The 11072-nt window shown below is 56.7% G+C and overlaps 1 protein-coding gene across 6 annotated transcripts in view; it reads left to right on the top strand.

The window, feature by feature from the left end:
- MPP2 (MAGUK p55 scaffold protein 2) overlaps nt 1-10111 on the top strand; it is a 25208-nt gene extending 15097 nt beyond the window's left edge. For 3 of the 6 annotated variants that reach the window (XM_073889166.1, XM_073889168.1, XM_073889167.1), the window contains exons 4-14: nt 1501-1539; nt 2387-2539; nt 2660-2809; nt 3086-3313; nt 4053-4184; nt 4289-4394; nt 4480-4548; nt 4778-4939; nt 5606-5808; nt 6194-6322; nt 7555-10111. In XM_073889166.1, coding sequence (XP_073745267.1) covers nt 1501-1539; nt 2387-2539; nt 2660-2809; nt 3086-3313; nt 4053-4184; nt 4289-4394; nt 4480-4548; nt 4778-4939; nt 5606-5808; nt 6194-6322; nt 7555-7731 — 1548 coding nt within the window. In that variant the 3' untranslated portion in view covers nt 7732-10111. The remainder of the gene's footprint in view (nt 1-1500; nt 1540-2386; nt 2540-2659; nt 2810-3085; nt 3314-4052; nt 4185-4288; nt 4395-4479; nt 4549-4777; nt 4940-5605; nt 5809-6193; nt 6323-7554) is intronic. The other 3 variants (XM_073889169.1, XM_073889170.1, XM_025861916.2) reach the window with 1 other exon arrangement.
- The last annotated feature ends 961 nt before the right edge of the window (nt 10112-11072 follow it).

Genomic DNA, 11072 nt, shown 5'->3' with positions numbered 1-11072 from the left:
TGATACATGTCTTTCTCTGATTGACTTATTTCACTCAGCATAACACCCTCCAGTTCCATCCATGTCGTTGCAAATGGCAAGATCTCATTCCTTTTGATGGCTGCATAATATTCCATTGTGCATATATGCCACATCTTCTTTATCCGTTCATCTGTCGATGGACATCTTGGCTCTTTCCACAGCTTGGCTATTGTGGACATTGCTTGCAGAGTTAGATTTTAATTGGAACAATCAGTATCGACTGATGGCTATAAGTGACACCCCAGAAGCAATGAGCACCAACTGCCCAGATCTTGGTTTCTAAATACCATTCCCTGCCAAAAGGAATCTGAGTTACTTGGAGAAATTGCTGAGCCCAGACCTGGGGTAGGGAAAGTAGTGGCAGAAGGAAGAAGGTGCTCAAGGACTGATGGGAACATGTCAAAAGGACACAGGCGTGTTTGGGGATCCCACTGCACAAGTTTGGGATAAATTGAGACAGTGAAGATAGTGATGGTGATGGTTTAGAACACAGGGTAAAAAGAATCCACAGTGATACAGAGAGAGGGTGTGGGGGAGAGGGAGGAGGGGTGGGGAAAAGAACAAGCTCTGTTTTATAGTAGAATGCCAGCTAATAAATGTAGAAGGAAAAATGGAGTTAGAAAATCACCATTTTGCAACCCCCAATTTTAAAAATTGACGGGGGCACCTGGGTGGTTCAGTTGGTTAAGTGTCTGACTCTTGATTTTAGCTCAGGTCATGATCTCAGGGTCATGAGATCCAGTCCCGTGTCCAGCTCTGTGCTGGGCATGGGAGCCTGCTTGTGATTCTCTCTCTCTCCCTCTGCCCCTTCTCCCCCGCCCCACTTAAAAAAAAGAACTGAGTCATAAATGAATGTGAAATTCATCAGAGAAAGATTGTTGGGGGAACAGAATAGTCACAGGGTCTCGAGGCATGGGAAAGACACAAGATCGCTTATGTAGACCTCTTGCCAAAATGATTAACCTGAGTCTAATCAAGGGGAAACAATCAGGAAAATCCAGTTGTGGGGCATTTTACAAACGACTTGCCTGAACTCAAAAATGTTGTGAAAGACCAAAAGTTACTGGAATCTGGTCTAGATTAAAGGGGAATAAAACGATGTGACAACCAAATGTAACACGTGGTCCTTGATGAGATTGTCCATCAGGGAAAAAACAAAAACAAATCTCTAAGGGGGATATTTTTGGGACAACAGTGAACATTTAAATAGAGACTATTAGATGATATTCTATCAGTGTGTCAATGTTGAACTTCCTGCGTATGATAATGGTATTGTAGTTTATGTGGCAGACCTCCTATTTGTTTTTAGGTGATGTATGCTGAACTACTCTGGGGTGAGGTGACTTATTTTTCAAATGACTCAGAGAGAAAAGTCTTCATGTATATCCCTGAAATGGCACTCCTTACTTCCTGACCCAGCTAACATGACTCTCCCTGCTGGGCTGGTCACTGGTGAAAGCTGCCTTTCCCTTCTTTCAGAGCACCTTGTCATGGAGCCCAGGGTCAGTGAAGCAACAAGTAGGTACAGGGCCCTCTTCTGGTACCGTGGGCAATTGACCCTTGAACAACATGGGTTTGAACTGTGTGAGTTCACTTATGTGTGGCTTTTTCTCAATAAAGTTCAGTGCTGCAAATATGTTTCTCTTCCTTATGATTTTCTTAACATTTTCTTTTTCCTAGCTTACTTTATTGTAAGAATACAGTATATAATCATGTAACACAGAAGATATGGTCAACCAGCTTTTTATGTTATCCATAAGGCTTCCAGTCAACAGTAGACGTTTTTGTGGAGTCAAAATTTACATATGGATTTTTGACGGTGCAGGATTGGTGTGTCTAACCCTCATGTGGTTCAAGGGTCAATTGTACTGATTTCTTGTCCCCTCCCTTCCTGGGAGCACTGGCCTGAAGGTCTGGAGACTCAAGTTCGGGTCCCTGTGACCTTGAGCAAGTTACTCCACCTCCCTGGCTTCCTCATCCTGGGCTACAGGATGTCCAAGACCATGCCGTCAGGTGGGAGAAGCTGTCCTTGAAGTCACATGCTTATAAGGTCCTGGGGGGCTGGGGACAGCTTGATAATTTTAATGGCCCTTTGTGACAAGAGGATGGGAATGCAGGTTTGTCCTTTGTATTCTCCCTTCTGGAAACTGGGTCCTAATCATCGTTTGGAGGGAGAAAGGGGGAAACAAGGTGTGTGTGCGGGTGTGTGAGGTGCTTGTGTCTGGGTGAGTGAGGATCTGAAGCTGGTATCAGAAGCAATGCTAAGGGTGGGGTCTGAAGTCGGGATCTGAGCGGGTAGGGGACAGTGTACGGTACCCCAGGGTTCTTGGGGAGCCTCAGGTGTCACCTGTTCCGCCCCCACCAGGCCCATGAGCGGCTGGAGGAGACTAAGCTGGAGGCTGTGCGGGACAACAACCTGGAGCTGGTGCAGGAGATCCTCCGGGACCTGGCCCAGCTGGCGGAGCAGAGCAGCACCGCCGCAGAGCTGGCCCGCATCCTCCAGGAGCCCCATTTCCAGGTTTCGGCCCTGGGCTGGGGCAGGCCGCTGGGAGCGGGGCTGGCAGGACGTTAGCGCCGGGATGGGAGGAGACCGTGGGACACTGTCTCATGGTCCTTCCTTTTTCCACTACCGCCCCAGTCCCTCCTGGAGACACACGACTCTGTGGCCTCAAAGACCTATGAGACACCACCCCCCAGCCCTGGCCTGGACCCCACCTTCAGCAACCAGCCGGTGCCTCCCGACGCAGTGCGCATGGTGGGCATCCGCAAGACTGCTGGAGAGCATCTGGTGAGGCCACCAGGCAGGACTGGGGGGTGGGATCTGGAGCGGGCGTTGAGAATAACCAGCGGGGACCAAATCTGGTCAGGAGAGGGCTGAAGACGAAGATGGGACCAGCTTTGCCCCGGGACGGGCCCAAGCAGCCCCAGGAGACCACAGGCACTGTGCATCTGAGCTGCAGACTGTGCCGGGAGGATGGGAATGGAGGGTCTCTTAGGAGACCCATTTGAAGATTCTGGCTTGGAGCAGCTGGGCCCTCATCATACCCGCCCTCTATCGCCCCAGGGCGTGACGTTCCGTGTGGAGGGCGGCGAACTGGTGATCGCACGCATTCTGCACGGGGGCATGGTGGCTCAGCAAGGCCTGCTGCACGTGGGCGACATCATCAAGGAGGTGAACGGGCAGCCGGTGGGCAGTGACCCCCGCGCGCTGCAGGAGCTCCTGCGCAGTGCCAGCGGCAGCGTCATCCTCAAGATCCTACCCAGCTACCAGGAGCCCCACCTGCCCCGCCAGGTGGGTCCCTCCGCCAAGCTTCCCCCCCACCCCCAGCCCGAGGCCCAAGGGGCTGCCGCCGGGGTGACAGGCCCGGGGGTAGGAGTCCCCCATCTCCCGCATGCTCGTGCATTGGACCTAGTCGTGGGCACTCATACACATGTGCAAGGGACATGCGCACATTTAAGGCCTGGGGTACCCCAATAAGGGCCGATATCCATGCAGCCCCCGGACCTGCCTACGTGTACTGGGTGCGCGCATGCGCAACGTCGGCGTGCCGCGTGTCCTGTACGGAGGCCACCTGGTTGGGGGACTGTGGGGGTCTGGCTGCTCTGTCCACCTTCTCCTACCGGCTTTCCTGCATCTGCCGGAGCCCCCTGTGCCAAGCGGAGGGTGTGGGTGGACCGAGGGATCCTGCGTTAGGTGTCAGGATTGTGTCCCTTACCCACTGATCCCGCCTTCTCAGTGGATGGGTCCATGGCCCCAGGCCTGAGCAGGGGCCCCAGCACTCTGAGTCCTTTTGTTCTAGATGCAAAGGGAGGCTGGTACCAGGAGGCAGTTGGGCAGGTCTGGGGGCAGCGTGCCTCGAGAGGGGCATGACCGGGCCTCTTGCATCTTTGTGAGGGTAGGGGGAAGACGGTGGCCTGTGTGACACCCCCCCCACCCTCAGGAGGGGGAAGTGGGGTGGGGGCTGCTCTGAGAAGAGTACTGCCCTCCAGCCTTCCCTTCTTCCCTTGACCCTTTGTGATCCTCGGGCCAGGTATTTGTGAAATGCCACTTTGACTATGACCCTGCAAGAGACAGCCTCATCCCCTGCAAGGAAGCGGGCCTGCGCTTCAATGCGGGGGACTTACTGCAGATTGTAAACCAGGACGACGCTAACTGGTGGCAGGTGAGCAATCGGTGGGTGCCTCCAGGTGTGGTGTGGGGGAGGCGAGGGCCTGAGGAGGTGCCTTCTCACTCAGGCATTCACCCCTCAACTACTGCCCGTTTCAGGCATGCCATGTGGAAGGGGGCAGCGCTGGGCTCATCCCCAGCCAGCTGCTGGAGGAGAAGCGGAAAGCCTTTGTCAAACGGGATCTGGAGCTGACACCCACCTCAGGTATGAGGGTCCCCCCGATGGAACGCCTAATCTGGGATCTGACGCAAGCCTGCCTGGCCTCACTCGCCCATCTCTCTGTGGCCAGGGACCCTGTGTGGCAGTCTTTCAGGAAAGAAAAAGAAGCGAATGATGTACTTGACTACCAAGAATGCAGGTGGGTGTTGGAGGCCCCCTCCTTGTCCTCTAACACGGCATGGCATGCCCCTTCCCTCCACCCGCTAGTGACTTGTGCGCATGCTCTCCCAGTGCTGGTGCTGCAGTCTTGTCCCTAGGTCCTGCCTACTCGCTCTCCGCTGCCCCTGGCCCCAGCCCTCTTATCCTTGGCCCCTGGCCTCGCCCGTGCCACTTGAGTAGCCCGATGAGTACCCTCTCCCTGTGTTCAGAGTTTGACCGCCATGAGCTGCTCATTTATGAGGAGGTGGCCCGCATGCCTCCCTTCCGCCGGAAAACCCTGGTGCTGATCGGAGCCCAGGGTGTGGGCCGGCGCAGCCTGAAGAACAAGCTCATCATGTGGGATCCAGATCGATACGGCACCACAGTGCCCTGTGAGTGGGAGCCGGGCCCTGCTGGGGGGGGGAGCCAGGAGCTGGGGCTGCCCTGGGGGCCAGGGCCACATCCGATGAGTGGGTATCTGCATGGGCATCAAGTCAAGTGGTACTTTGCGGGGGAGGTGTAGGGGTGCGCCCTCTGCGGCTGATGGGGGAACTGCAGGCTGGAGAGTGTTCGGGAAGCTGTCCTTTGAACCTGTGGCCTGGGTGGGCTGGACAAGCCTTGCCTCGTCTTCTCTCATGTTTCACTTGCTAAAAACCCAGCTGGGAGCCCATGTGAAACAGGCCCGCGTGTGGTGACAGAACCAGCAGGGATGGTGAGAGCTCCTGGTTCCTGGAGGCAGGAACCTGAGGGCTGACCCCAGATCTGCTTGACCTTGGTGGGTGGCTTTGAGGAGCACATCACCCTCTCTGGGCCTCAGCCCCCCATCTGTGAGCGCTGGGCTGGAACAGTGGACTCTGAAGGTCCCCTCAATATGGATGTCTCGGATCCGTGTGTGTCAGTGGTGAGGGTGAGGGCACGGAACGTGGGAAGGCAGCAGTACTGTGAAGGTGGAGAGGGGCTGCACCTGCTGGGCTGCACGGCCCCTGTAGGACACGTGCACGCGTGTCTGAGGTGGGACACGGCCTGCCTGTGCTCAGTCAGCCCCTCCTTCCCCCTAGACACGTCCCGGCGGCCCAAGGACTCGGAGCGGGAAGGCCAGGGCTACAGCTTTGTGTCCCGCGGGGAGATGGAGGCCGACATCCGCGCGGGGCGCTACCTGGAACATGGCGAATATGAGGGCAACCTGTATGGCACACGTATCGACTCCATCCGGGGTGTGGTCGCCGCCGGCAAGGTGTGCGTGCTGGATGTCAACCCCCAGGTACTGCCCCAGCCTGCTTGTTCCCAGCCTGCCCATATCCCCTCTGGGCGCTCTGCTACCCTCCCCCCCCCACTCCCCATATATTTCCAGGCACTGGTCTCCCAAGCAGCCCCCCTATAACCCTCCAACTACTGCTAGGGACCCAACCCACCTAGAATTTTTTTCTCAGCCTCCCAGGCCCCCCACTCCTCTAGCCACCTCCAGTGTCCCAATCCCCAGCCACCTACCAGCTGTCCCTCCACCATTCATCCCCAGGACTCGGGTTCTGGGGCCCCAGGTACCATTTCCCCACCATTTCCAAGTACCTGCCCCCCCAGCTATCCTTCCCCCCCCTTCTAGGATGTCTGTGGGGGATAGACTCCCCCATCCCCTTCTCTTCCTGCAGGCAGTGAAAGTACTGAGAACAGCTGAGTTTGTCCCTTATGTGGTGTTCATCGAGGCCCCTGACTTTGAGACCCTGCGGGCCATGAACCGGGCTGCCCTGGAGAGTGGGGTGTCCACCAAGCAGCTCACGGTGAGGGCTCTGACATGCAGTGGAAGGGGTCTGGTGGCTGCCTGGGAGAGAGGGCAGGCTGGGGCTGAGGAGGGGAAGAAGGTGGTGTTGGGGAAGGGGAGAGGGGCCCACCCAAGGTCTCAGTGAGGTTGAACTTGTGATTCCTGCTTTATAGGTGTGGCAACAGAGGTCTGGGCAAGGAAGTGAAGTGCCCAAAGTCTCACAGAGTCAGGGATGCGGCTAGCCTGGGGTGCAGGAGCTTTTGCCAGGCCCACAGCTCCGTCCATTCTGTGGGGACAGAGTGCTTACCAAAGGGAGTCCAGAGGGCCAGGGGGAGATCTGTGGGCGGGATGGGCCAGGTGGGCTGAGGGCGTTTACAGCTGGAGGGAAAGGCTGAAGGGAAAGAGGAAGCTGGAGGCTGGAAGGCTGGCTGGAGGGAGGAGGCAGCGCTGGGAGGAGAGGCTTCAAGTCAGGTGTTCCAGAACCCCAGGGCACCTACCTCCCCACCAGGTACCCCTTGGAGCAGCCTTCTCCAGATGTAGGGTTTGCAGAACTCTGAGCTCAGGGGTCCATCTGCTGGCCACACCTGGTACTTCAGTTCTCAGGCCCGGGAAAGGCTGCCTGGGCTGGGCTCCCCGTTGAAGTCCCCTGGTCACACACATAGCCAACTGGGGCCACTGGGCACATAGTGGGGCCAGCCCTAGAACTTCCACCTTGAACTTATTTAAGTCAGTATTCAAAGTTCCCTTCTCACCCCTGCCTGGCCAGCTTTGAGTAGGTAGGGGTGGCGGTTGCTGGGGGCACCCCGGATTGCCCTCCTGGCGGCATGCTTGGGAGGTGTATCTCAGGCTGCGGAGGTAAGGGCGCCTGGTCAGAGTGGAGGGAGCATTGACTTTGGAGTCAGGCAGACCCCGTGCAGCTGCTGGCCGGGCGACCTCTCTGTACCTCAGTTTTCTCTATTGGAAATGGGGAATAATGAGTCCCGCCTTGCAGAGCCGTAGGGAAGATTATGTGGGTTGCAAAGCGGTTAGTGCCCTGCTTGGCACTCACTAAAGTTATTTCCTTTCTTCCTTCTTTCACCCATGTGTCTGTCCAGGGTTGCGGGTGAGCCTGTACCTGATGGAGTGAGGGAGTCTGTACCTGATATGGCTGGGCTCTGGGGAGGGGGATAGATGGGGGCGCTGCAGATTCCCCCTGATGATGGGGATGATGGGGGGGACACTGATGGCCAGGACGTCCCCTTTTGCCGGCAGGAGGCTGACCTGAGGAGGACCGTGGAGGAGAGCAGCCGCATCCAGAGGGGCTACGGGCACTACTTCGACCTCAGCCTGGTCAACACCAACCTGGAGAGGACCTTTCGTGAGCTCCAGGCTGCCATGGAGAAGCTGCGGACGGAGCCCCAGTGGGTGCCTGTCAGCTGGGTGTACTGAGACTGTTCATGTGGACCGCACCCCTCCGGGCTGTGACCCAGAACCCTGAATCCATCCCCTCCCCCAGCCATGACCCCCAGCCCTGATCCTTAGCTCTCATCCCTGGCCGTCTGGCTCTCCCTGGGTGAGGACGGCTCCTAGCGGGCTCTAATCTGGCTTCAGCACAGGCGTGTGCACTGCCGAGGAGGTGGGTGTTCATGGGGCACCTCTGTGCCCAGGTGCTGCCCACTCCCGATGCCCACTGGCCACCAGATGTCCCTCTCTGAGGGCCAGGCTGTGCCCAGGAGTGTGTCAGAGTCACCTCCATAATGGTCAGTCCAGAGAAGAGGAAAGCTGCTCTGGGACCCTGTGGCCAGTAGGTACACTGGCCCCCTGCCACCTCTCTTCCAGCCGCCTTTTCCCCTTGGACTGGCCACGCCCACTCCATTCCGGGGCTCCTCCCACCTCTCCCCCCTGGGGCCCAGGAGCAGGCCTGGGGCCCTCCTGAAGGCTGGGGGAGCCAAAGCTTGAGCCAGCTGCCGCCGCCAGGGGGCAGTACGGTCCCAGCTCCCTGGGAATGAGGCGGAGTCCCGCAAGTGGACTGCGCCCTGTCCTTCCCTCACGCACAGCTTTTCACTGCCGAAGTCTCTCCACGGACTTCTCTGATGTGCCCCTGACAGGGCTGCTCAGCTCCCCGCAGGGCAGGGCCGGCCGGGGCTCAGCGCAGGGAGGGATGAGCTGAAGGCTGAGCCGTGTGACCGGGAGCCTGCGACTACTGACCATGGTCCCTGGGGCGGTGGTGGGGGGGAGGCACGTCTGGGCTCCCTGTTGGGGACCACGGTCCATCTTGGTCTCTCCGGCGGGGTCCAGGTGGCTCACTCGCATCAGGTCTGCCTGGGGGGCTGAGGATGGGTGCAGAGAGGAGCCTGTGAGCTGGCCATGGAACAGGGGCTTGGCAGAGGACATCTGTGCTCTAGCCGGCTCCCTGTTGTACAACTCCAGGGGGCGCCATCCACACTGTTTCTGCCTGCGCAGCTTAGGGTCCGCAGGCTGGGGCACCTGGTCTGTGTTTGTACCGTTGGTGTTGTGTGTGTCAGTCTTGGTTTTGGGAGAAGAGAAGGAAAGGGCTGTTTTGCTTTGGAGGTCACTATTTGGGGCCCTTTTCTGGGGGTTCCCCATTAGTCCCCATTTCTTATGAGACCCTTATCCCAGATTCCAGAGCCTTGACCCTCCCCCGATGTCTTTCTCCCCATCTCCTAGTGTCCCGCTATCCTATATGACACCCTCGAGTCCTCGGGGAGGGCAACTGTGTAAGACAGGAGTCTCCCTTTTAAGAATGCCGTCCTAGACTTCCCCAGGCATCTGGCCCCCGTCCCTCTCTGTGATCTCGTCTGGGCTGAAGCTGTTCTTGCAGGGACCACCCCGTCGCCCCCCCCCACCAGCCAGCCCCTGTCCTTCCCAGTTCTCTGAGTGTCTGATCAGTCTTCGCTGCAGGTTCAGCCCGAGCTGGCCCCTGAACCACTGTGTGCCCATTTCCTAGGGAAGGGGAGGGAGAAGAAACAGAATATTTATTACAAAGTTAGAAATATATTTATTATATTAGGGATCTCATTTGCATTGGCCTAGCATATGCAAATGAGATGTTAAGGTCAAGCCTGCTCCCATCTCATTTGCATAGCTCTGCATCCACTATGCAGTCACCTTTATACTCCTCTTTTCCCTTTCCTCAGCGTTCTTTTTATCCTCAATCCAGCTCTTCCTTGCATCACCCTTATCCACAGCCCAGGGGGCCCAGGAGTGGGAGGAAGAGCTGCTCTCCTGCTGCCTGCGGCAGTGGTTTCCTTTGCCAGTTCCCACCTCACCTGGGGCACTTGGAAGTAGAAGCAGTGAGGATCTGCAGGTGCAGCCCCCCTACCCTTGGTTAACCTCCAAAATCCCCTGAAGGAAAGAGCATCCTCTGATGGAGGTGGAGGGAGCCTGGCTTAGGGTGCTGCGCACCTTGCTGAGGAGTTGGCACCTGGCCCTGTAGGGCAGATCTCCTGTGTGGATGCTGTTCTGGCACCTTCACCTCTAGTGATGCCTGGGGGGCAGGGCTGGGCCCCTCCTCTCCTGTCTTCATCCCTTCAACTGCGTCCTACCTCCCCTACACAAGCCCCACTCACTCCCTGGCCCACGGCTGGGTTGGAACGGGTGTGTGCCCACCATATTACCTCTCTGACCCTATCCTCCTTCCCTGGACGCTTGTATTTGAGGCACCTCGGGATAATGAGGACTCTGCCCCCCACTGTCCACACTCAGTGCCGGCCCTGTCGCCCTTCCCCTCTCCTCTCCCTCAGCCAATTCTTGAGCTTTTGCTCTGACTGATTTTCTTTCTTTTCCTTTGATTAAATGTGAGAACAAAGGCTTCTGGGCTCTGTTTGTCTTTGGTTGGGGCCCAGTGGATGGCTTTGGTACGGGGTGAGAGTGGGGAACCCAGCACAGATGATTCTGGAATGGAAGTCGGAGTGACTTGTCTTGTGTCCAGTGATGTCTTCCAAAATTTCCCATCGCACCATGCCACATGCCCCGTCCCCAGGAGATGCTCATTCTAAGTGCTGGTATCCAGGAGTCTGTGAGCACTCGTGGGGGCCAGGGGATTCAGAGACTCCAAGGCTAATCCACTCCACTTCGCCCAGAACTTGCTGTGTGGCCTTCAGCAGGTCCCTGTACTGCTTAGGTTCATCCTCTATAAAAATGTCATGGACTCTCCCGGTGCTAATGTTGGGATTGGTTCTAGGCGTTCAACAATACATGCCATAGAAAGCTCATTGAAATGTCACCCAGATGTCACCATGGGGCTGTGTGTGTGTCAAATCCCTCACGGGTAAGGCATCAGCCTTCTTTCCCACCTTGAATTCTTCAGGGGACCCCAGAATGTTCACTGAGGATTCTCAGCAGGGGGCTTTAGCCCTTCTCTTCTCCCTGCAACAACCAAATAAGGAACAGGCTTTCTTCCTTTGATTTCCCCCAAAGCATCCACTCACATGGGGATGAGCGTGGGGCAGACTTCACTGGTGATTTGGAGACAACGTAAGGACTTATGTCTCCCACCTAACAGGTCTGATGAGAATTTAGCATTGAATATTAACTACCCTAACTCTGAAATATTCCCTGATTATTCCCAGCACATAGAATATTTTTCTGGTCAACCTTTCCCTTTGGGGTCCCCTGCTTCCCTCCGTTGTTGCTGCACCCTCTTCCTCTCATCTTTTTTTTTTTTTTTTTAAGTAGGCTCCACAACCAGTGTGGAGCCCAATGTGGGGCCTGAACTCATGACCCAGAGATCAAGACCTGAGCTGAGATCAAGAGTTGGTCATTGAACC

Source organism: Callorhinus ursinus, unplaced genomic scaffold (assembly GCF_003265705.2).
Source record: "Callorhinus ursinus isolate GAN/ISIS: 27379988/994484 unplaced genomic scaffold, GSC_fseal_2.0 scaffold102, whole genome shotgun sequence".
NCBI classification, from domain to species: domain Eukaryota; kingdom Metazoa; phylum Chordata; class Mammalia; order Carnivora; family Otariidae; genus Callorhinus; species Callorhinus ursinus.
This window is presented reverse-complemented; position numbering and strand designations above follow the sequence as displayed.